This window comes from Muscardinus avellanarius, assembly GCF_963383645.1.
Source record: "Muscardinus avellanarius genome assembly, chromosome: 9".
Taxonomy (NCBI): domain Eukaryota; kingdom Metazoa; phylum Chordata; class Mammalia; order Rodentia; family Gliridae; genus Muscardinus; species Muscardinus avellanarius.
The window spans coordinates 108,338,694-108,363,543 of record NC_137795.1 but is presented as its reverse complement, the minus strand read 5'-3'; the positions used below and the strand labels follow the sequence as shown (position 1 = coordinate 108,363,543).

General features: G+C 57.7%; 1 protein-coding gene across 1 annotated transcript in view; it reads right to left on the bottom strand.

Moving 5' to 3' along the window:
• Positions 1–3,426: 3,426 nt before the first annotated feature.
• Positions 3,427–24,850, bottom strand: part of LOC308266905 (SCO-spondin-like) — a gene marked incomplete at both ends in the record, with an annotated part of 61,676 nt that continues 40,252 nt past the window's right edge. Inside the window, 31 exons of the mRNA XM_080701284.1 lie at positions 3,427–3,581; positions 3,687–3,804; positions 9,868–10,079; positions 10,976–11,126; positions 12,325–12,455; positions 12,712–12,772; positions 12,920–13,015; positions 13,401–13,618; positions 14,165–14,211; positions 14,315–14,457; positions 14,543–14,670; positions 14,816–15,018; positions 15,137–15,275; positions 15,695–15,811; positions 16,251–16,409; positions 16,627–16,881; positions 17,127–17,173; positions 17,417–17,541; positions 17,762–17,892; positions 18,323–18,490; positions 18,780–19,124; positions 19,279–19,325; positions 19,399–19,554; positions 19,818–20,064; positions 20,163–20,294; positions 21,060–21,227; positions 21,425–21,637; positions 22,367–22,596; positions 22,993–23,244; positions 23,433–23,599; positions 24,449–24,609. Coding sequence (XP_080557410.1) covers positions 3,427–3,581; positions 3,687–3,804; positions 9,868–10,079; positions 10,976–11,126; positions 12,325–12,455; positions 12,712–12,772; positions 12,920–13,015; positions 13,401–13,618; positions 14,165–14,211; positions 14,315–14,457; positions 14,543–14,670; positions 14,816–15,018; positions 15,137–15,275; positions 15,695–15,811; positions 16,251–16,409; positions 16,627–16,881; positions 17,127–17,173; positions 17,417–17,541; positions 17,762–17,892; positions 18,323–18,490; positions 18,780–19,124; positions 19,279–19,325; positions 19,399–19,554; positions 19,818–20,064; positions 20,163–20,294; positions 21,060–21,227; positions 21,425–21,637; positions 22,367–22,596; positions 22,993–23,244; positions 23,433–23,599; positions 24,449–24,609 — 4,922 coding nt within the window. The remainder of the gene's footprint in view (positions 3,582–3,686; positions 3,805–9,867; positions 10,080–10,975; positions 11,127–12,324; positions 12,456–12,711; positions 12,773–12,919; positions 13,016–13,400; positions 13,619–14,164; positions 14,212–14,314; positions 14,458–14,542; positions 14,671–14,815; positions 15,019–15,136; positions 15,276–15,694; positions 15,812–16,250; positions 16,410–16,626; positions 16,882–17,126; positions 17,174–17,416; positions 17,542–17,761; positions 17,893–18,322; positions 18,491–18,779; positions 19,125–19,278; positions 19,326–19,398; positions 19,555–19,817; positions 20,065–20,162; positions 20,295–21,059; positions 21,228–21,424; positions 21,638–22,366; positions 22,597–22,992; positions 23,245–23,432; positions 23,600–24,448; positions 24,610–24,850) is intronic.

The window sequence follows — 24,850 nt, the reverse complement described above, 5'->3', positions numbered from 1 at the left end:
CTCCCTCTTTCCCTCTCTCTCTCTCTCTCTCTCTCTCTCTCTCTCTCACACACACACACACACACAACACACACACACACACACACACACACACACACACACACACACACACCGGTACCTGTAACAGTGCAGCTTTGTATATCAGTCTTAAACAAAAAAACTTCCTGAGAACCTACAAATGCTAGGTACTGGTCTACTGACCTAGCTGGAATATTACAGATAGTAAAGTCAACAAACATATATAATAGATAAATGCGAGAATTTCACATAGTGATCAGGGATAGGAAGAAAATACAACAGGATGATGGGATAGAATGTGACGGGGGTGTCTTTGACCTCTATCCATTATTTCACCAATGTTAGGCAAGATATCCCACAAGCAACCCAAATGGCCTGAGACTGCTGTTAGTTAACAGGCATCACGGAACAGCTCTAAGGAAGAACCTAGTAATACTCCAAGGCACCGCCTCCAAGGCTCCTTGACTCCCGAAGTTACGCTCCCAAGACTCATATTTTACTCAGGCCTCCTTCTACTGCCAGTTGGTTTTTCAACCACTCCATTTCATTTTTGGCTGATGTTCTTAAAAAATAAAAAGAAAGGAAGGAAGGAAAGAAGATCGGAGGAATGAGATTTGCAATTGCTAGGGCTTTCAACTAGAGGTTAAATCAAATCAAATTTCGGCTCCACCTCAAACATGTTTGCATTGCTCTCTTCCTGCTAAAGGCTAAGAAAGCCTAACACTGCACAGAAGGGCTTGGAAATCAGCCTCAACTCACTAGCTACCATCTCCATGTCATTTTCATCCTTTTCTCTTTTGAGACAGTCTCTCTGTGTTGCCCAGGCTGCTCTCAAACTCTGGTGTCAGCTTCCCGAGTGCTCAGGCACGTACCACAATGCCCCACTTGCTGATATTTTTATAACCCTTCTTCCCCTCAAATTTTCTTCCTCCTCATCCAAATTCAGGTTCAATCTAAACTAATCTGTTAGATGTTACCTAAGGGTGAGGGCCACTTCCTTTATTTTTTTTTTTTTGTATTTTCCATACAAAATAGTGCTAAATATAAGACTAGCACAGGGTTGGCTTTCAAACTTTTTTTTTTAGGTCTTTTGAGTTTGATTGTCTTGGCCCAGGGCCCCTGTAGTTTGCTGAGTCTGGAAAATTCATTACTGTAGCTTGTGGAGGGGAGGGAGGCTGGAAGAGGTACTTACGAAAGAAATAGCGGCTTTTGTAAGTCAGAGGCCTTCCCAGGCCGCCCAAGAAAAACACCAGAATTCCCTCCTTAGCCTTTTTCTCTAGTGTGGGTGGGACCTTCCCAAGTTACTGAAGTGAGTGAGGAATAAAGTAGGGCTCCCTTTCTATTTTATTCTTGTACTTTAACTATTTTACTCAATACCAATCTGAGCACAAATATTTATTGAGTGGCATTAAATTAAAAAAAAAAAAAAGGAGACTCAATAAGCACATGAAAATGTTTGGTGAGAATTTGGCACCGAGAATTCCCTCTGTGCCAAAGAATCATCCTCAAGAACTGTCTGAAGGCCCAGGTGTAGCTTAGTGGTAGGTCATGCTTGCCTACCATGCACGAAGTGTTGGGTTCAATGCCCAGCACTGCCTGCCCATCCCCAAAGGAACTGGCTGCAAAGATCTAGAAAGCTCTTAATCCCAAGACGCCGCCACTGCCCCCCAGCGAGTGTGTCTACAATCATGCCGGGATTCTTGGAACTCTAGCAATCCGGTCAAACCATCTTTTTTGGTGGTGGTTGTGGGGGATTGAATCCAGGGACATTCTACTTCGGAGCTACAACCCCAGCCTGATTTTTTTTTTTTTTAAACAGGGTCTCATAATTGCTAAGCGTCTCGCCAAGCTGCTGAGGTTGGCCTCAAACCTGTGACCCTCCTGCTCAGCCGCCCAAGTACTGGGACCGCAGGCGTGTGCGTTGGCCTGTAGCAGGCTCCGGTCAAACCATCCTAACTATTCCCAAGCATTTTCTTTCCGCTTTTATCTTCCAACTCAAAGCCTCCTCTGGCCCAAAGCCCGAAGCAAATTAGTGGACGATGCCTCTAGGAGGTACATAACCCAGAAAAAGAAGTGGTCAAGAACTACACCAGAGGCTCGCTCTCTTCTCGGCCCTTTCTCGGGAAGGAGGACGCAGGCAGGGCCAGGCCCTCACCCGCCTTGCGACCCTCACCCTTTGGCGCCACTGGCGCCCCACCCAACCCCAAAGCCTTAAAGCAGGCTGGGCCTCTTCAAAGCGCCAACGACGGCGACCGGGCACAGGGAGCGCCTTGGCACCGCTGCACTCGGCGGGTCCCCCAACCCGGCATCAGCAGAGCGCACTTGCGGGAGGGCGGCTGGACAGCCGCGGGCCGGGAAGGGCGCCGGAGGATGCCAGCCCCGGAGGGATCTTTTCCCTCCAAGAGAAAGCGCGGGCGGGCGAGCGCTCCCTGCAGGGCTGGCTCATCGGCTCATCTTCGCCCGCCCGCCGGAGCCCGGTCGGGATCCCGGAGAGGAGCGGGCGCCCCCGGGCCCTTCCAGTCCTACCTTCCCCGACTCCCCGGGCTCCATGGCCCCGCTCTCGTGGCCCGTGCGGACCCCGCCGCTGCCTCCAGGCCGCCCCCTCCCCCCGCAGCCTGGCCTGACCCACTTGGGGACCAGGGCTCCCAGAGGAGAAGGGCGCCCCGCGGGCCGGAGCGTGGCGGGGAACTTCGGCTGTCACGTCGAGGGGGCGGTGGCGCTAGAGCCCCGCCGAGTGGCGCTGGGCGGGGACTAGCGTCGTGCGGGCGAGCTGCTTTACGGCAGCCTCCTCCTGGAGACCGCGGGGCATCTCGGGAGGTGTAGTCCCGCCTCGGTGAGGCGCTCTCGAAGCTGCTATTGGCTCCCGAATGCGGGGTCCCGATTGGATGCTGAGCAGCCAGCAGCTGCCTTTCTCCCCCTCCTCGCGGGAGGGTTACTAGGCAACGTTCCGGGTGTGCTTCGGGCCCTGCAGTACCAGCAGAGCGCCCTGATTGGGTTGTGCCAATGTCAACCATGAAGGTCCCAGATTTTATTTAATCAAGGAGGGCAATTGTTTTACTTACATTAATTTAAAAAAAGCATTGTCGCGTGTCTGCCATGTGCCAGGAGCTGTGCTGGGTTGAATGAGATAAAGTCCTAACCTTTAAGGAACTCATAGTCTTGGGAAAACAGACCAAAAACAGAATTACAAAATAGAGATACAAGTGCAATAAAAACAAAAGGTAAGCACAAGATACTATTGAAGCAAGTTTTGTCACCTTAGCAGGAGGTGGTGGTGGTGCCTGACCTGAATTAAAATAAGAGGTAAGACTTAGCCAAGTAGAGGAGGTGCTGTGGGCTGCTTCCTGACGTCCCAGCGTGCTGGCATCTGGAGATGGGGCCTTTGGGAGTAGTTAGGTTCAGATGAGGTCACGAGGATGGGGTCCTCATGATGGGATTAGAGTCCTTGTTAGTGGAGACAGCAGACAGAGTGCTCTTCTCCACCAGGGAGAAGCTGACTTGTAAGCCGAGAACAGAGCCCCGGCTAGGACCCAGTCGTCCTGACATCCGGATCTCTTCAGCCTCTAAAACCACATGGTAACAGATGTCTGATGTTTAAGCCACGCAGTGTTTTGGTATTTTGTTATGGCATCCAAAACAAATTAAGACAGGAGGGAGGAAAGGCTTACGTAATGAGAAAGAGCGATTGGGCGTAAGGAGCAGCCGCGCCAGGAAGGCGAGACGTGGGTGTGCGGCGAGAGGGGAAGACAGAGGTGCGCAGGGCTGGATGCGGGTGTCCTGCGCTACCTTAGGGATTTGAAGTGTGCTTTAGAAGGTGAGTTGTGTGGGCAAATTTAGGTGGATCGGTCCTATTGCAGAGTAGAGATTGAATTTAAAAGGGGACCAGAAAGAGGAGATGTCTTAGTTTCTGTGATACAACACCTAATACTGGATAATTTATAAAGAAGAGAAATGCATTTCACCACAGTCCTGTAGGCTGGCAAGTCCAGGATCCAGGCTCTGGTGGAGCTGGTGACTGGTGAGGACCATTCTCGGCTTCTAGGATGTTGCCTCTTGCTATGTGCTCACGTGGCAGAAGGGTCGGACAGGTCTCTTGTACCTCTTTTATAAGAGTGCTAATCCCATTTATGAGGACTGAATTGCTAGGGAAAATATTATGGTTTGGATGCATGTGTTCTTCCAAAATACAGACAGTGAGCACTTAATCTCCGAAGCAATAATATTAAGACGTGGGGGCTTTAGAAGTTAACTGGACCCCCACACTGCGACCTTGGGGCTAGATCAGTGCCATTATGTAGGGGCTCCAGGGAACTAGCTCACTCCTCTGCTCTACCCTGCCTTCGCTACAGTAGACGCAGAGACAAAAGCCCTACGAGACAGCAGAACCCGACGGCTCTCTCATCTTGGACTTCTTGGCTTCCAGAACTATGAGAAATAAAATATAAATATATACTTGCTTTCTTCTCTTATCTTCCTTGCAAGACGTAAAATTATATAAAACAATTAAAACAATTTACTATTTGTAATGCATGTATATATTTGTTATAATAACAGCACAAATGTCAAGTGCACAAATCTCAAGTGTACACCTCAGTGTGATTTTATATATGTGTTTTTACATATGTACTATGTAGCCACTCACCAAATTAGATATAGACATTTATAGCACTCCACCAAAATATAAAATAAATAAAATAAGATAAAATAAAATAGAGCTGGAAGTGGAGCTTGGAGGTAGAATGCCCCTGGGTTCAATCCCCAACACAGTATCTAGGGAACGTGTGAGTTCGAAGCAGGAGAGCTAAGATGTGAGACACGAGGCCATGCTTCTAGGTTGATTTCTAGAAATTTGATGTTTTAACAAAGATGGGATGATGTGAGGGCTCAAGTCCTTGAAAAGGCAAGAGCGGCCAGGGCCAGAGTAGAAAGGGCTCTTTCTGGGGGTGGGGATGTTACCATACTCTGGTTCGTGTACCAAAGATATAAGAATGAATGCCAGGCCCATAAAGCATTTAAGCACAGACTCTATTAGGTGCTTCTGCTTGAGCCAGGGGAGCCGCAGCTCTGACAGTGAGCCTGCCAGGCTGGCCACGCGGAGCACAAGGGGACGAGCTTTCGCAGCTCTGACAGTGAGCCTGCCAGGCTGGCCACGCGGAGCACAAGGGGACAAGCTTTTGCAGCGTCTGCGGAGCCAGCAGGAGCTTGGGCCGGTGTCATCACAGGGCGAGGTGGGTTGAGTGGGCTTCTCTGTCGTGTTTCTTCACAGACCACATGTCTCATTAGCATCTTAACTCTCCACCGCAGGCCGAGCTTTGTACCAGGCTCATGAGATAAAGACAACGGTGGGTTACTTCAGTGACGTTACTTCCAGGCCGTGTGGATCCCGCTCTGTCGGGCGTTAGCTGGCATTTCTGCTGACCACACGACCTCAGGAGGCTGAGCTGCCTTTCCCAGCCTTGTCCGCTAGGGTGTTTGCTTGCTCCCACAGCCTTAAGACTAAGTCACTTTTTTTTTTTTTTCCCATGGTACTGACTATTAAACCCAGGAACATTCTACCTTAGAGCTACACCCCTAGCCGTATTTTATTCTTATTTTGAAACAGGGTCTCACTAGGTTGATGAGAGTCTCACTACTTGCTGAGGCTGGTTTCCAGCCTACACTGGGATTAGAGGTGTGTGCTACCATGCCTGGCTCTAAGTCACCGTCTCACTCCTGCTTTTCTTGCATGGGCTGCTAGCTCCATAAGACTCAGAACTAGATTGGCTGCTTTATTTCCCTTAAAGGGTGTTCATTCCTGAGTGTTGGCTTCCAGATTATGCCAGGTTGGAAGAAGGAGAAGATGGAGTTAATTTACTGAGGGGTTTCTCGTCTGATGACACCTGTCAGACAAGGTCATCTCACGTAAATGAAGTGGGGTTCAGAAACCGGGAATCAGAACTTACCGCAGAAATGTTAAGGCCACTCAAAAGCCAATTTGGAGTTTATGATCATGAATTTAAGACAGGAAAAAAACCTGGGTGCAAAATTCTGTTTAGAAGCAGAAGCTGGGGCAGATGTGTGCGTTCACCCTGGATTGGAGGGTGGCAGGTAGGTTTAAACGAGGGGATGGAGAGGCAAGGGGATTTGTGGTATTTGCAGCAGAGTGATTATAATGATAGAAAAGTGACTCTCAATTGCAGCTACACATTGGAACCACCCGTGGGGTCTCAAACACGGTGATTTAATAGGCCTAGGATGGGGCTGCGGCGCTGGCATTTTTTAAAGCTACTCAAGTACTTCTAGTGTGCGCTGGGGGTTGAGAATCACTGCGTGGGCCACAAATCTGAGTCACGAGAGCAGATAGGATGGGGCTAGTGACAAGAGAGAGAGATAGAGTCGATAAATTTGAAATCACGGAACAGCAAGAATTATGGCAGTGGCGTGCTTGAGCAGGGCACGGCAGGAGGCATGCTTGGTAAGTGAATATTTGAGCTTTTGTGTGTGTGTGTAGGGGGGGGTACTAGGCATTAAACCCAGGGAGCTACACCCTTCTTATCCCTTAAAAAATTGATTCCTCAAGGTCTTGCTACGTTGCTGAGGCTGTTCTCAAATCTGCAGTGTTCCTGTCTCAGCCTCACAAGTCCTGGCATTACAGGAGTGTGCCACCAGGCCCAGCTCTTCCCAGCTCTTCCTGATTATTGTTCCCCATAGAAGTTTATATGTGTTCAGGAATATATCACGTATATCACTGGTTGCTTCCTGCCACCTGGCGGGGAGTAGGGATGCATGCCTGGTATTTGAGACCAAACTGGGATTGCTGACCTGCCAAGTGGACCTACTGGGGAAGGAATGCCTTCTCAAAAAGCCCCAAAGATATCCCAACCTTGACCTCCTGGTCTGTGGCTCTGATAAGACTTGACTATCGTGATTATGTTACGTTGTATGGCACACCTGACTTTCAAATAGGGATATCATCCCAAAGTCTGCAGTCAGGCCCAGTGTCATCATGGAAGACCTATAAAAAGTAGAGCTTCTCTGTCTGGGGGCAAAAAAGGAAGTCGTATTCTAGGTGTGGGGGAGATGCAAGGTGCTCCTGATGGCTTCAAGGTGGGAGGCCACAGGGAAAGGAACAGAGCTTCACAGTCCTGAGCAGGACGACAGCCAGCAGTCCTGTAGCCGCCAGGCACCGGCTTCAACAAGAAGAGCCTCGTCTGCCCAGAACTTCGATTTTGGCCTTGTGTGCGCTAAGCAGAGAACTTGGCTTAGCCACGTGGTGTTCTTGTCCTAACAAACTGTGAGATAGTGGGGATTGCGTTACATTGTGTTACACCGCAACAGCTAACTGGAAGAGGCACAGAGGCGGCGATTTTGTGGGATTTGTGGGGACACCAGCACGTTGCTCTCCTTGTGCTCAGGATCTGCCACCACTCCTGCCGCGGCGGATCCCAGTGCACCCAGATACCTGCGCGGTCTGTCGCTGGCTTGACACTGGCTGACTGGGGGCAGACACTGAATTCCAGGGCGATGGGTCTTCAGTGCATCCCACTTGGGTTTAGGAGAGATAAGGTAGAGTCAACACTGGCAGAAGACTTGGATTTTGTAGGGACGGTGAGAAGAATACAAGGTAGAAAGAAACTGAAGGTGCTCATGCATGCTGGTCGAGAAAGAAAGAGAAGTTGGGCATAGTGGTGCATGCCCGTGATCCTAGTATTTGGGAGGTGGAGACAGGAGGATCATCACAGATTTGAGGCCAGCTCCAGCAACTTAGTGAGGCCCTCTGCAACTTAGGGAGACTGTGTTTCAAATTAAAAATATAAAATAGGGCTGGCGGTGTAGATCAGAGGTAGAGTGCCCCTGAGTTCAGTTCCCAGTACCACCAAGAGGAAGGACAAAGGGAGGGAGGGCGCAGAGATACATACGTTTAGTAACTGGAAGGACGCAGGTGCTGGAGACGCATGATGAAGATACACGTGTGGGCACAGGTGACTGACCAGGAGCTGGAAGCCAGAGAGGGAAACAGGATTTGCAGGAAGGGGCCATTTCCAGGAAATACATGGACACTGAATATGCCCCGTGGTAGACCCTCACAGGAATCCCACCGACTTGCGTGATGGGGCCCAGCCGAGGGCCTCTCCTACAGTTGAAGTCCCAATGCTGACTCAGCCACACGTCCCCCTTCCTGTGTCCCGCTCCTCTTAACCAGAGCTGCTCTTCTTTTCCAACTCCCTTAGGTCCTTTCCTAAGGGATAGGATGGGAATCTGGCTTGCAGAGTGTCCGAGGACTGCGAGGGAGGGGGTGATATGCAGCATCACCCAGCACTGGGCCGGAGCGGCCGGCTTGGCTCCCACCCGCCTGTGCTGGAAGTGGACTTGGTGCTAGAAAGGACCAAGGCAGGGCTGTGGGGCTCAGGAGAGGGACAGGGAAGAGGAAAGCCCCACACGAAGGTGCATTTTGGTATTTATTAATTATTTATTGGTTGCAATGGGGGTGGAACACAGGCTTTCTACCTCCGGGCTATATTCCCAGACCTATTTTATACTTTATTTGGAAACAGGGTCTCACTAAGCTGCTGAGAGCCTCACTAAGTAGCTGAGGCTGGCTTTGAATCTGTGCGATCCTCCTGTCTCAGCCTCCCAAGCGCGGGGATTACAAGCTTGCACCACCACGCCCGGCACATCCACCAGTGTTATGGCTGGAGGTGTAGCTCAGCGATCGCTGCTGTAGGCCCCTGGACTTGACTGCCCTTCTATTTGTCCTTGTCGCTCCCCACAACCCTCTCTCTGAGGAACGGGAGGCTGGTGCGTTCATCTGCAGCTCTCACCCACAGTGGGGAGGCATTAACTACCTCCCACTCTGTGTCAGCAAAGCCCTGTGCCCAAGGCTTAAAGAAGCTTCGAAAGAGATAATATGAAGGAAAATAAAATACAAACAAAATGCTTAACATGAAGGAACCACAGCTCAGAACTTCAGTGAAGTATGGTCATGGTCGGATCTTAAGCATCCTTTGAAAGTTCGTGTGTTGAAGGTTTGGTTCCCAGCTCATGGTGCGACTGGGTGGTGGTGAAACTTTAGAGGGCGGGGCCCAGTTGGAGGAAGGAGGACTGAGGGGTGAGCCCTTGAAGGGTGTGTGTGTGTCTGTGTGTCTGTGTATGGTACTGGGGATTGAATCCAGGGACATTCTACCTCTGGGCCACACCCCCAGCAAAAAAGATCGCTTTTTTTTGAAACAGGGGCTCACCAAATAGCTGAGGGTCTTGTTACGGTGCTGAGGCTGGCCTCAAACCTGGACTCCTCCTGTCTTATTCTCTCAAGTACTGGGATTATAGGCATGGGCCACCCTGCCCAGTTCCTTTTGGCAATTTCTTGAAAAGTCACGCATAACCTTATCATATAACCCAGCAGTTTCGCTCCTAGGCATAGTATACCCAAGAGAAATGAAAATGTATCTGCACACACAGACTTTTTAAAATGTTCATAATAGCTTTATTCATGATAGATAAAAAGAGAAAAAAAGAAGGGAGCTCAATGTCCACTGGTAAATGGCGAGGCAAAGGGCCGTGTATCCATATGATGGATTAAGATTTAGCAAAGAAAGGGAAGAAGATACTGTTATATGCTAGACTATAAAAACCCTCAAAGTCATGCTAACTGAAAGAAGCCAGGCATTTATATGAAATATCCAGAAAAAGCAAGGCTGGAGGTGGAAAGCAGTTTAGTGGTTGTCTGGGACCGCAAGTGGGAGGTATTGACTTCACATGGGCATGGAATTAGGGAAATGTTCGAGAACCAGATCATGATTATGTTAGTGCAGCTTTTTACAAATTTCCAGGTAAGTTCTACTTCATTAAAGTGTGAAAAGGAGGAGGGACCGGTTCAGCTGCAGTTTCCACAGGCTTCTCTGCCCCTGCAGCTGAGGCCACGCTGGGGAAGGGTGGGCCTGGACACAGGAGGTGCGTCCTGCTACAGATGAGGAAGCCGTGTCCAGCCACCGGAAGTGCCTTGCCCGGGTTCTCCAGCCAGGGGGACGCATGGTTGGCCCGTGGAGACTCGCAGAGGTCCCCATGGCACTGGCAGTGTCCTTCTGCAGGTCTAGGCGGGGTTCACGACCACCCGCCCCCACTCTCCCCACTAGGTCGCAGGACAGAGGAGCCTCTACACAAGACCTTGCCGCCAGCTTTACTTTATTTGAGACATGCTAATGCCTGGGCGTGGACACCGTTTGGGGGAGGTGGTGGCAGCCATCTGTGCCGAGCCCGAATGTCTCCAGAGGAGCGCCGTGGACACGTCCTGTGGAGACTGTCAGTGCTTTGATAAATCATCTCCTGGAGAGAGAGGGAGAGGGAGCGGTGATCTAGCAAGAGAGGCAGCTGCCAGGCCCGGAGGAGGGGCCGAGTCAGGGCAGAAGGCAGCCCAGAGCCAGTGCCAACTCTTCCACTGCGCTTCCGAGCACACATCCTCACCCTTCCGTCTGTTTCTCCCTCACCTGCCCTGCCCAGTGTGAGACCTCGGTTATATACCAGCTACCGCTCTCTCTCTCTCTCTCTCTCTCTCTCTCTCTCTCTCTCTCTCTCTCACACACACACACACACACACACACACACACACACACACACACACACCTCTGCAGAGATGTCAGCCCCATTCAAAGGGTGAGGTCACGGGCGGGGTGGAGGGTGCTCAGAAAGAAAACAGATGAATTGGGATTTGAACCAGGTACGATTTACTCTAAGTGCCCAAGCTCATGCATGACTGGAGAAAAAATCAACTGAATGCGGAGTGGAGGACAGGATCGCACCGGAAGGGCTCAGGAAGAAAGGGGGCAGGAACTGACGGTAAATTGGAGATGCTCCCTAAGGCAGAACCTCGCCAGCCCTGGCCCCGCCCACCCCCACCCCACCCCCAGCCCCGCCCCGGAGCCCTGCCCACTCCCAGCTCCGCCCAGAGCCCCGCCCCCGTCCAGAGCCCATGCGGACGCACCCTGGCAGGCGCTGCACTGGCAGCTGTGGATGACCGGCAGCACCACGGGCTCGGTGCGGCCGCCCGGGCAGCTCAGGTGCAGGACCTTGACGGGGCTGTCCGGGTCCAGGCGGTAGCTACAGCAGTCGCACTGGCTCTGCAGGTAGGGCTCCTGCGGGAGACAGGGTGGCTGAACTGGGGAGGGAAAGCCGAGTTGCCTCTCTTCCCCACCCCAGGGAGGGCTAGATCCCAATGCCCCCCAGGCAGGTGGCTGGGCAGGGGGAGGGAGGGGTCATTAGCAACCCCCTTCCCCAAGAGCCCACCTCCTTCACTCTGACCCCGCCAGTCTTAGCGTCCAACAACCCGCAGTTTAAATGAACACGGTAGACAGGCTTCCACCTCAAGGGGCTTACAGCCTCCCTGGAGAGACAGACTAATACTGTATGAAACTGCACATAATTAAGCCCTAGTTGCGTCCTGATCCCGAGTGCAGGGAGCTCTCCTTCCAGAGCAGGCCCTTCTTGCCCTATAGCAAGTCCCACTGAGCAAATGGTTTAATTTTATCTATGATCATATTTATAATTCTACTTGGAGATTCAGAATACACTCACGTGATACCAAGTTCAAAACTACCAAAGTAATTTGGTTATATCTCCTGATTACTTTCTTTCCTCACTGTATGTTTTAAAGATTCCAAAAGTGATTTGGGTAAGCAGCCCTGGGAGGTGCAGGAGGCCCCCGGGAGCAGAAGAGTGGCCGAGGGTGGAGGGGCAGTGTCTTGGGTCCCAGCTGGGAGCCGTCTTGCAGGACTAGACAGTCCAGGTGGGCAGAGAGGCAGGAGGGAATGGCCTGTGTAGAAGTGACATGAGTTGGGCCCTGGGGCTGTGGGCTGGGAGCTGGGCTCCATCGGACTGGATGCTGGCAGCAGTGGTCCCAGGTTTCTGGCCCTAGGGCTGGGGGAGTCAGGGGTACAAAGCCCCTAAGCAGATCCAACAACGAGCCTCTGGGTCAGGGAGAGCAAGCACAGAGGGAGACAGCCTGTGCCCTGCTCAGGTGGACACCTTGTGGGTGATGTCTGAGAGGACCTATCTGTGAACAGCACTGTCCAGGCAGGGCAGATTCTGGGGCTTCCCTTCTCCTAGCCTTTCTTTGTTGATGTCCTGCCTCCTCTGTCTCAAGGCGCACAGCAGCCAGGGGACGATGTGTTCCCAGATTATGCAGAGCCACCTAGTGAAAGGCTCTAAGAGTTCCATTGTTATCTCTGTGAGGATGGACTGTGTCCTCCAGGCTCTGCCCAGCTCCTGGGCTGGCTCCAGGCCCTCAAGGGCTCTGGCTGACCTGCTCTGGTCAAGACACAGCCCCAGGCTCACCTCTGGCATGACGTCGGTGCTGGACGGGCAGAGCCCTCTGCAGTAGCTCACTGCCACCTGGTCCAGGTGGCAGGGGCCCTTGGTGAGGTTGCGGAGTTCCGTGAGGTGCCGGCAGGAAGCTGGCTGCTCCTCTGTGAAGAGGGGTGCAGGTGAGCCTGGCAGGAGGCGGGTGGGGTGTAGGGGAAGCTGTGGATGAATGCACGTGAGGGACAGAGCCCCTGGGATGGCTGGAGCCTGTGGGCAGGGTGCCAGCCGCTATGATGTAGCCCTGGGGGTCTTCCCCCACCGAGGCAGGCTTGGGGAGGGCTGGCACATGCTGAGCTGGAAGGCCGGGTGTGGGTAACTGGGGAGAAGGGTCCAGCAGGAGTATCCAGGTATTCTCCATACCCTGAGTCTCCCGTTGGCAAGTGGGACAGCACTTCCCTGGCTCCTGCACCATCACCTCGCCCTGTAGAGGGAGCAGTGCCTGATCAGCACCCAGAAGTTTGGATGGTCCTGCACCCTGCACCCCTCACTGCCTGCCCAGAGACCCTGAGACCAGCCATGGAGGAGGAGCCCAGGGAGCCAGCCGAGAGGGGGACAGGGCCAAGGGTACCTGAGCACAGGTGAGGCGGGGGCAGTGCTGGGTGCAGACACTCCTCCCTTCGAGGCAGTGGCAGCTCTCACAGGCCTCCTGCCACTCGGATCCAAGCTAGGGTGCAGGGAAAGCCTTCGCTTGGTCTCTCCCAATCTCCCCAAATATCCCGATCCCAAACCCAGCCTGGAAGCAGCCAACCAGGGCCATGGACTGGGACTGGGGTCCACGTGCCAGCCCTCCCCAAGCCTTAGGAGGGTCACCAACTATTGGGGTCAGGAAAGGGGTCCAGCCCAGGGCCAGATTCCATCCCACTGGGGCGTTACAGATACACACCAAGGGCCAGGGATGCAGCTCAGTGGTTGAGCGCATGCCTAGCGTGTGTGAAGCCCAAGGTTCAATCCCCGGCACCACAAACAACAACAAACAAATTCAGTGTGACAGGCGGGGAGGCCTGGGATCAGGAAGCGGTGGTAGCAGCAGAGGGGACACGGTGTCTCACCAGGTGGGGACGCCCGTGGTGCCAGCACTCACAGAGGTCTGCGGGGACACAGGCGCCCGCCTGGCTGCGGAAGCGCCCTTGTGGGCACACGCACCCCGAGGCCCCGGCCGCACCGCAGTTGCTCTGAGTCTCTGTGGCATTCTTCTCTTTGCACGACCTCTCACAGGGCCCCAGCTCCCCGGGGGGCACTTGCTGCCATACTTCCCCAGGAGGACACTCTGCGGGGAAGACCATCTACCCACTCTCAGGTCAGCCCTGGACCCAGCCTCCATCCCCCGCCCACATCCTTGGTGCTGCCTGCTGGTGCAGACCCAGAGATGGTCTCCTGGAAGGCAGCCCACCCTCGCCAGCCAGCTGGGAAGATCTTGGGGCTAGCCCTGTCTTCTGGATGAGTTCAGAGCCCAGTGCGGCAGAGCCGGGCACACGAGAGCAGAGGGCCAGTACCACAGGCCTTGGGTCTCCGGCCAGCCTCCTCTTTTGAGCTCACCCCTCTCGACCTGGACTTCTCCATCAGCAGGAAAGGACCTCTACTTCAGCCTCACCTACAGCCGCGGTATGTGAGCAGTGTACTTGGGTACTGCCCCCATAAGCAGAGCAGACACCCTGTGTGCCCAAGGAGAGCTGGGCAGGGGTGCTGCCCTGGGGTTGGTGCAGACAGAGGCCATCTGGGGGAGGTGGCTTGGCCTAGGCTGTGGCAGGGCCCTTCTTCCTGGCTCAGGCCCCCCAGCCTTGCTGTGGGTGGGGGCATGGTGACCACATCTCACCCTGGCAGTCAGAGAGGGAGCAGTTGAAGGCTCCACCTTGGCAGACGCTGGGAAGACAGAGTACTGCTCAGAGGCCCTCTGCCCTCCTCCCCAGCCCCTTCTCAGCAACCCCGTCCTCCACCGCGCCTGCTCCAGCCACTCATCTCTTACCAGCGGGTACAGTTCTGGGTGAGCACAGTCCCTGGGGCCAGCTCCCGGGCCTGCTCTTCAGCAGTCAGAGCGAGGCCCCAGGGCAGGGAGAGCTGGGTGCAGGGGCAGGCGCCAGGGGGCACACACGTGCCGTTGTGCAGCAGCTGCGCGGGGCAGGCCGGGTTACACTCAGACCACTGCCTCTTCCCTCCCCCCACGCAGGAGGCAAGACCCAGCGGCTGCACCCACCTCTCCCCCAGGGCAGCTACAGCCAGGCTGGCAGGGTTCCCGCACGCAGAGGGTGCCAGGCTGCAGGTGTGAGCAGAGGCTTGGGCACAAGGTGGCACAGGTGCTGAATACCTGGCCAGAAGGGCACTCTGGGGGCACAGAGAGAAAGAGGGAAAGAGGGAGAGGCGGGGGTGTCTCACCCAAAGGCCACCTGCCAGGCCTCCTTTCCCTGCTCCCACCCACAGCAATGGAGGGATGGGTAGAGCGACAGGCTGGCCGGGCCAGGGTGCTCACCAGGGCAAGACTGCAGGTTACACTCTTGCATCTGCTTTGTGTCCTGGGCCCGGCATGGTGCCCCTCCAGCATGCACCTCACAGCTCCGATAGCGCTCCATGGAGCCCCTACCACAGGCAGCCGAGCACCTGCTCCAGGCTGACCAAGGCCCGAGGACTGGACACTCGAGGCGTGGACACACCAGCGACCCGTTGATGCAGGTGCTGTTGACCAGGGTTTGGGTTGGGGGAACAGAACTTTCACTCCCTGGCAGCGCTGAGGGCCCAATCCTGCCCCACGCTCCCACCCCAAGCCCTGCCTGGCTCCTGCCGTGGCTCGTACCAGTTGTAGCAGTCGATCTCCACCACCTGGGCCGGGGCCAGCTCCCATGAGGCATTCATGCTGGGGAGCCCACAGCGGCAAGAGGAGATGGGCACGCAATGCCCATCCTGTGCCAGCTGGCCAGGGGGACAGCGGCAGCCTGAGGATGGAGTCAAGAAGACTGAAAGGTCCTGTGCTCGGGCAAGGCATACCTGATGTGTGTCCCAGAAGCCAGCCTGGGTCTAAAGCCCGGGATCCACAATGCCTCTCACAGCCTGTGCCTCAAAGGCACAGCACTCCCTCACCCACTGTAGGAGTGGGCACCACTGGTAATCCTTATGGCACGCTTGAGCATCGTCGTGGACATGGCAGGGCTTGGCTGAGCCCCAGTCCATGCGGGACTCAGAGCCGATCACTACAAGGGACCCAAGGGCCCACTTTCCTGTCCTACGATGATCTGATACAGCAGTCGGAACTCCCCCCACCCCACCCCAGTCCTCACTTTCTGAAATCAGGAAGCAGGGAAGGGGGACTGGGCATGGCCAGTATCCCCAGGCCAGGCTGGGCATCGCTGGCTACCTGGGCTGCAGGGCCCCTGCAGACACTGCACATGGTCCCAGAGGTCGATGCAGCTTCGAGGGCACTGATTGGCACAGTCAAGGGTGGGCACGGTGTCCTGGGCCTTGCAGCCCTCCCCTAGGGTCCAGAAAGTAGGAACTATTGGAGACACTTCTGGTCCCCAGGACAGCACCCTTCCTTCTACTGTCCCCCGTGGGGCAGAGACATCCATCTATCTTCTATCTATCTATCTATCTATCTATCTATCTATCATCTAGCTAGCTAGTTACCTTTCTCTCTTCTCCCTCCCTCTCCCCTTCTTTCTTTCCCTCTCCTCCCCACCAGAAGCATTCTACTTCTGAGCAACACTCCCAGCCTTCTATCTCTATCCATATCTATCTATATGATTTTGAAATGAGATCTCCCTAAATTGCCGAGGCTGGCCTTGAACCTGCAATCTTGCTGTCTCAGCCTCCCAAGTACTGGGATTGCAGGCAGGTGCACCCATGTCCTGCTCACAGGTGCCATTTCTGATGTACCAGTGCTGGGCCCCCTCTGGATGCTGGGTGCCAGTTACCTGGGCAGGGCCCCATATTGCAGCTCTCAGTCTGAGCCCATGGCCCCCGACAGCCTCCTCCTGGGGGGACCCCCGCTTCTCTCCAGCGCAGCCGGAAACCTCCGCCACAGGGCGCCTGGCAGGGGCTCCAGGGTCCCCACAGGTTCCACTGGCAAGAGTCTGGGGGAGATAAAATGGCAGTGCTGAGGCCCCACCTCCGGCTTCCACCTAAGACCTTGGGCTTGACCCCTGCTAATGTGCCCAAAGACCCACAATGTCCACTTCTTTCTAACTGCCTCAACACCAGCTTCAGGGTCAACAGAAGTTAGCGGCTTGGCTAACTTCTGCCCACTGCCACCTGGACAGCCCCGGCCACGGCAGGCACCGCCCTCCTTACCAGAGCAGGCTCCAGGGTCAGGGCAGGGGCGATGTTGGCTGACGATTGCTGTGCACAGTTGAGGGTCTCCGGTCCAGGGCATCCCTGTCTCAGGGTCCAAACAGAGGCGGTGGCGGTGCTGCTCCGAAGCCAGCAGGGGGGCAGAGGTTGAAGAGGGGCCTCCGGTGTTCAGGGGCTGGTGCCCCTCTGGCGCACTTCGGGGCAGGCAGGGCCCACAGGGTGACCACTCGGACCAGCCGCTCAGAGGCAGAAGACCTAGAAAGACAGGGTGTTTGTGCCCTTCCCAACCCCCAAGCTCCCAAACCCCAGTGGGCAGCAGGGGGCGATCAGAGTTATGGCTAGGAGGGGTAGGAAATAGGAAAGGCTGGGGGAGGTGGAGGGCAGGGAACGAATGGTCCTGGTTGTCTGGGATTGTCCCAGTTTTAGCATTGAAAGTTGCACATCCCGGGAAGCCCCAGCCCTGCGCAGATGGGACCGCTGTCTCCCTAGGCCAGGGTTACCTTCACAGCCCCGGCTGGCACACTGCAGCTCTCCGTGCTGGCATTCACTGTGGGAAGGGGACATCATGGTGGGCCCTGGGTGCAGGGGTGGGCTCAGCCAGGGCAGCCTGAGCTCTGGGGGCCTCCAGGACAAGGTGAGGAAGGTCAAAGTCTGGTGTCTTGGGGCCACCTGCCCGCAGGCCTACCTCGGCCCCAGGGCCTTGGCTTGGCCTCTGCCTGGTCTGGTTGTCCCTCGGGACCTGCCCCACCCCCATCCTCAGCCTTATGCCTCCCCTTCCAATACGGCTCACCATTCCTTACAGCCCAGCTGCAGGTGGTCTCCCGGGGCCAGGGTCACCCCTGCTCCCTCTCCCGAGGTGTGCCAGCAGTTACACTGCTCTGGGGGGACGCAGCCCCCAGCCTGCTCCAGCAGCCCCTGTGCGGAAGGAGAGGTAGGTCAGATCTGGCTGGCGGTCGCTGTGCTTCTAGCAGTGGGTTCTGCTGAGCAAATGCACAGATGGTGCCCACGACCTGGGAAGAGCTCTGAGGGTCTGGAGGAAGCAGGGCCCCTGCGGGCATCGTGGGGAGGAGGGACAGGCAGTGTAGACAGAGGACGCCTTCCTCCTCCGCCCAGTCGCCAGGCCCCCAGCCCCCACCTTGGGGCAGTAGCAGCCAGGCTGGCAGGGCGGCAGGTCCTGGCAGAGCCGACGGCTCAGGCGTGTGGCACAGAGGCTGGCGCAGGGAGAGCCGCAGGGCTGGAACTCAAAGGGAGGACCGCAGCTGTCCTCTGCAAAGGGGGAGGAGGAGGGGGAAGCAGGCTGGTGGGAGACTCACGAACCCTCCTGCGCTAGAGCACGTCCCAGTGAGGTCCTTAGGGCCACCTGGCGAGGTTACAAGCCTGCCCACTCCACATCGGGACAGGCCAGCACCTGCCCCCCGCACTTGCTCAGCCCGTCTACCCCTGGGCAGGATCAGGGTGGGCTGGGCCTTGGGGAGCCTGGAATCTTCATGGAGTGGGGAGCTACAGGGCTTAGGGGCCTGGAAGGTGCTCCGAAGATTGGTAGATGGGGAAAGACTGAGGGCAGTTTCAACAAATCGGGCAGTAACTGGGTACCGAGGTGGGTCAGAATGCGTGTGGATAACTGGGGATGCTGGCTCTACAGGAGGAAATGCAGCTGCTCTGCTCTGCTCTCTGGCCTCTCTGTCCTGGGCCTCACCTGAGCAGTTGGCAAGGGGGCACGGCCGGAAGTGGCCATCCAGACGCGTGCACGGGGGGCCCTCGGTGGCGCGGCCGGGCACTGGGCGCTGGTGTCGGTAGCGCTGCTGCATGGGCACCTGGCAGGAGCAGCGCGTCCAGCGGCTCCAGCCACTCCACAGGCACTCGTCTAGGGGAAGGGGGCGTCAGCAGGCCCCTCTGGCCCCCCAGCCTCTGCCCTGCACCTTCTCACCCAGGACAAGGCAAGCGAGAACCAGAGGGTCAGAAAGACCCTATTGGCTGCTCCCCGCCCCCAGCAAGGAGGCCCAGTGGTGAAGGGCTCTGGAGGGCGAGAGGGAACAGCAGAATGCTAGGAGTTACAGGCAGATTTGGGGGGATGGCGTGGGGGAAACATTTCCCCCTGCATTTCCCAAGGTAGGAAAACCAGGGCGGGGGCTCCCCATCCCAGGCGCACTCACCCAGGCAGGGCCCTGGGTAGCAGGCCTGGGTGTCCAGGTGTGAGAAGGTGCCGTTGCATGCTGGGTCTGCCTCAGCCAGCGAGCAGGGGCAGGACCCAGAGCGCGAGGCCAGGCCTGGGCCACAGCTGCGGGAACAGGGCCCCCACGGGCCCCAGGAGCAGGCCTCCGGCAACCGCGAACACTGCTCCCGCCCACAGCGCTGGGTCTGGGCGTCGGGGCCCTGGCAGGGGGCGCCCATGTGGTAAGGGACTGGCACCATGCAGACCCGGCTGCGAACCTGGTATCCTCCTCCACAGGACACAGGGCAGCTGGACCAGGGGGACCAGGGTGTCCAGCCCCCGGGCACTGTGGGAAGGCATGGGTGAGGTCAGAGGCGTGGAGGGGTTGGCCTTCATGCATGGGGGTGGCAGGCAGGTGCTGGGGGGCAGGGGACCCTGCTGATGGGCTGAGAAGCAGGAGGCTAGTGGGGTGGGCTGCGGTGGGGGGTATGAGCTGAGACCTGGGCACTCGATGTCTTCACATAGTATGCCTTCCGGGGTACAGGAGCTGGGGAGGAGGCCAGACTCAGGGCCTGCTCTCCGGCAGGACACTCCAGGCACCCTGCCCTGCCCCCACTCACCACTGCTGGCAGTCTCCCTCCTGCAGCCAGCTGTCCCCCAGCGAGCGCGGGCGGGTGCCATGCAGACACAGGGGTGGGCAGGGAGGCTGAGGGCAGGCCTGGCTCTGTGACTGCTCCTCCCGACACTCCGGGGCCCATGAGCCCGACGTGGAGGACCTGAGAGGGCCCAGGGCAGAGGCAGTGAGAAACAGCCCAGACCCTGCATCACCCCTCTGGCTCCTGGGAAGACACCCCGGGGGAGCTGGGGACGGGCTTAGGGTGCTAACGAGGGGCCTGGGTATCCAGGGACAGTGCTGGTCAGAACATGGAGGGTAACAAAATCACTGGCAAGGACCCATGGTGCTCTATCAGAGAGGGAGGCTCCAGGCAGGGTGAGACCCAGCTCAGAAGAGGACACCTGCCGTCTGGCAGCCCCCTACCGGAAGCGGCGCTGTTGCCCCCCGGGCCCACACGAGCGGCTGCAGGAACTCCAGGCCGACCAGCGGCTCCAGGCACAGTGGGCAGGAGGTGGGCAGGGCACAGCAGTGCAGGAGATCCGCCCCGCCCGGCAGGAGCAGTTGTTACAGGCATCCTGGTGCTGGCTCCCTGGAGCCCAGCTGCGGCCCTGGGCGTCCGTGCACTCGCAGTGCCCGATTGGCACGCAGCCGCCATCCTGCTCCAGGGACCCTGTGGGGAGGTGATCCCGGAGGACTGAGGCTGGCAGCCTCGGGCCCCACCCGCCTTCCCAACACCCTGGTGTACACGACGGGGACTTGGGCGTGTACCCTCGAAGCAGCGACAGCCAGCCTGGCAGGCCTGGCCCTCCTGACACAGGACTCCCTCCTGCAGGTCTGAGCAGCGGCGGGGGCAGCGGTTGGCACAGCTGACCATCTCCATGCCAGCTGGGCACCCCTCCTCTGAGTGGGGGGAAGGGCGGTGTCAAGAGGGTGCTGAGCCCCAGGACTCAGAAGCCCTCCTCTTGCCCAGTTGGGGACCCTGGTACCTCAAAAGGCGACGGACCCACCCTGTTCCCACTGTTGGTGTCTAGAGAATCCTGGGGCTTGTGGGGAGACCCTGGATTGGGACAGCCTGCATGGAGGGTGAGCGCCCTCACAGGTCGTGCCGAGTGTCTAGCTGGGCACCTAGTGAATGTTTAGTGAGCTGGACTGGATCTGGACCTCAGAGGCCAACGTTCTCTCCCAGAAGCTCCGTGGTGCTTGTCCTGGGGGCTGTGTGCAGTGTGGGTGGGGATTTCCTAATGGGGGATGAGTATGCTAGGAGGTGCTGTGATAGGAGGAACTGAAGGGGGAGGGCTCAGTGACAGCCTCTGCTCAATGGTCCCAGTAGGACCAGGCACCCCCATATTGAATTGCCCTCAAACCCTCTGACAAACTTCACCAGGCTGGAGGGCAGGGAAGGAGGGAATGAGCTCTGCCCCAGGGTGGGGGGTCAGGGGCGGATCCTGGCAGCACAGAGACACAGACAGGGAGCTCCTGCCCAGAGCCCAGATCCCGCCACCCACCCCTGCGGGTCTGCCTTCTTAACCAGCCCGTGAGGTGACCTCCTGCCTCTGGGTCTCAGGGCTCCTGCAGGTGTGGGGATGAGGTTAGTGGCAGGTGTGGAGAGAGCTTTGCAGACGGAAGCCAGGGAGGGACAGGAAGTGGCTGTCACCACTGCCATACCACAAGGCATGGGGTTGCAGAGCCGGGCGTGGTGCCTCTCCCCAACACAGGGGGCACCCCCATTCTTGGGTGGGGGGCTCGAACAGCTTCGGCTCCTCAGGGACTGGCCCCCCCCACAGCTCCGGTCACACCAGGACCAGGGGCTCCAGCGTGACCAGCCCCCAGGCACTGTGTTGGAAAGAGAAGAGCTCTATCAGAGGTCAGCTCAGGCTGGGACCCCTCACCCCACACCCCGTAAGCCTCAGCCTGCGTCTGGCCTGAGCGATGGATGAGGCAGGCAGGGGGCCCGGGAGGAAGCAAGAGGCCTGGGCCTCCCTAGGGCAGGTCCAGGGAGGGGTGGGGTGGGCTCCCTCCACCTGCCTCACCTGGGCAAGCGTGCAGGTTGCAGAAGCGGTGCTCCTGGTAAGCAGTAAGGATATCAGGGCACCACTGTCCACCTGGCCCCGGGGGACGGTAGGCTCGAAGGCGGCGCTGCTGGCCCGCTCCGCAGCTGCGGGAGCATGGTTCCCATGGGGCCCAGGAGGTCCAGGAACAGTTCCCTGGTCCACAGCCGGGGCCAGGGCACAGGGGCAGCAGCTCTGCAGGACAGAGTGTGGCTGGAGCCAGCAGAGCCTGCCCCGCCCTCCTCCCTGGCCCCGGTTCTGTGCAGATGTCCTCCGTGGGCCAGCTGTGAACTCAGCTGGATCCCTGGGCTCCTGTTCTGGATCGGATACTGAGGGTTGTGTGGTTTGGGTGCTGGGCCTCCGTGTTCCCTTTTCTCATGGGGACAGTAATTCCTCACTGATAGGGCTACTGAGGGATGGGGCAGGGCCTTGGGGCCAGTGTTCAGCACACCCATGCATGAACTCAAGGGATCTGCTGGACGTTAGCAAGGCTCCCCTGCAGCTGTTGAGTCGGCAAAGAGGACCCCTGGCCTGGACTCGACACTCACTTGAGACCAGATGTCAGCATTGGAAATGGGTCATCACTTAAGGGGTGTTTATTATTATTATTATTATTATTATTATTATTATTGTTTGCTGGTACTGGGATTCCTGGAAGCCCTTCTACCTCCGGGCTATACTCCCTGACCTATTTTATACTTTTTTATATTTGGAAACAGGGTCTCTCAAACCAGCGCGGCTGGCTTTGAACCTGCGTGATCCTCCTGTCTCCGCCTCCCAAGCGCGGGGATTCCAAGTGTGCACCACCACGCCCGGCTTAAGGGGTATTAGACGCTGGTGTTTGGGGATCAGACGCTGGCTGTGTTTAGAACGACTCATTTGAGGGTGGTGGCTGGGGTCAGAGGTTGGGGCTGGAAGGCACACCTGTGCAGGAAGGCAGGTTGCAGGGGCGCTCCTGGGAGGGGTCCCCCCCAGTGCAGTTAGCCAGGCAGAGGCGCACACGGCTGCGCATCGCAGGGTGAGCGGGGTCAGTGCAGCTGCGGGAACAGGGGGACCAAGGCGACCACGGCCCCCAGCTGCCTGCAGAGGGAGGAAGGAGACAGGAAGGGAGCTGGGCTCCCAGCCCTGAAGCAGGCTTGGGGAGGGAGGGGGCCCTGGGCTGGTCTTCCCACAGGGAGGCTTTGTGGAGAAGTGTGGGGCGTCTGTAGCTACCTGGAAGGCTTGTCACTGACTCCACCGCAGACTCTTCAGCCCCTGTGATAAAGATGACCCCGCTCAGATGTTTCCCAGCTGGCGGTGCACCAGGAACACGCCCAAGGCTGGTGGTCAGGGCCGAGCCCTCGCTCTCTGGCCCAGCCCTCCCTGGAGATCTCGGTTGATCTCCAGTGGACACTTCCGGTCCAGGCTCAGCACTTGACAGAAGGGCCAAGGCCATTGCTGCCACCTGCCACTCCTCTTCCAAAGCTGGACATGTTCTCTCCATCCTCAACCCCATCAGAGGCTGCTCCAGCAGGAAGGCCTCCTGGATGTCCCCCTGGATGCCCTCCCACCCTGGCGCCAACGCCTTCCTGCTCTCACCAGGGCAGGCAGGGCTGCGGCAGTACTCGAGGTCCTGATGGGGCCCATGGCAGCCCTGGCCACCAGTAGCAGGCGTGGGCTGCATACACTGGCGGCTGCGGGTGCGGGTGCCCAGCACACCGCAGGAGTGGGAGCATGGGCCCCACAGGCCCCAGGGACCGAAGCCATTGCGGGCCTCGGAGCAGTCCTCCACGGAGCAAGACAGCTTCCCGTGACTGCAGGAGCTGGGGAGAGGGCACCGTGGGAGGGACAGGGCAGATTGGCTGGGACAGGGTGGCCCCACAGGGTGCGGAGATGGAGATGGAGCCGGGTGGGGGCAGAGGGCAGGCAGAGCTCCCTGTGCTCTAGCCCCTCCCTACACCCCAAGTCTCCCCAAATGTCCCATCCCATTCCCACCCTCCGTGCCCCTCACCAGTTGCTGCAGCCTGTTTGAAACGTCTGGCCTGGGCTCAGCTCAGCTCCAAGCCCAAGAGGCCGACTCTCCTCTCCCGGAAGGGCTGGGTATGTCTCCGAGCCAGGGTCAGCACCAGGGGGCCCCAGCTCCTGCAGCAGCAAGGCGGTCAGCACGCAGGGGCACTCCTGGGTTGGTGGGGCAGAGAGGATGAAAAGTCGCACAGACCACCCGCTGGCCAGGCACCCATGCACGGCATCTGAAGAGACGCAGGGAGGAGGACAGATGTTGGGGTGCAGGCACAGGGAGGAGGGCTCTGGGCCTCAGTAGGGCATTTCTGGGCCTGAGCAGGACAGTGGTCCTGCATCAGAGGCGTAAACACACCACGAGAAGCAGGTAGGCCAGGGGCTTGGCCAGAGGGGTCAGCCAGCTTCCTACATGGAACGAATTAGCAAGACCCCAGAAGGTGTGACCTGAAGGCCCCCCGCGGGGGCAGCCACTGGCAGAGGAAGAGTCTCAGCCAGAATTAGGAGTCAGGATGACTGGGTTTGAGTCTCTCAGTGCCACTGTCTGCGTGACCCCGGCGGGTCCCTTCCCCTCTCTGGACTCAGTGTCCACCTGCCCTGTGATGTGGGTGTGCTGGAACTGATTTGGGATTTCCAAATCCCAGGGGGAGGCCCCTGGGATTTGGAAAGGAGTCCCCTGTACCTGCAGGGACCAGCACTGCAGAGCTGGGTGGCCCTCAGGGGAACCTGGGAGCCGGAAGAAGTTTTGGGGAGGAGGCCAGGCACCGCCCATGGGTGGCAGATGGTCCCCAGCCCTTGGGAAGAAGGGACACCCAAGGAGGCTGCACAGCCTCTATCTCTGACTGAGCCCTCCAGCTCTGCCTGCCTCGATGCTGGAGCAAAAGGCCCCAGACAGTCTCACTGCCTAGGCCTAGGTGAGGAAGGGGCCCCTGCCAGCAGCCATGGGGTCTGTGGAAGCGACGAGCTGCCAGGTGAGGGGGGCCCTGGGCTCCTGGCCAGCTGAATTCTGACCTGGACGCAGGCTGAGTGGTGCTGGAAGGTGCCCTGGGGACAGTGGCAGCCCTCCTCACAGCCGTCGGAGAAGCAGGCCACCTGCCCTGTGACGTGGGCGCAGGAGAAGGGGCATCCCTCGCCAGGCTGGCATTCACGGTACAGACGGCCGGCTGGGCACCCTGCCTCTGCGGCGACACCCCATCAGTGCCCAGCCCAGCTCCCTGTCCTTGCTGCCTACTTCTGCACCCACATTCTTTGGACCTGCTTTTCACCCCGTGCTCAGCCTCCCAGCAGTGCCCCCTTCCACGGGCTCCTCTGAACCTGGCTACTTCCTTCTTGGCTTGCCCATCATTGGCCAGGGCAAGGTGGGAGAGGTCAGGGTGAGGGCGCCGCGGGACTCTCAGCCCAGGGGCCTCCAGG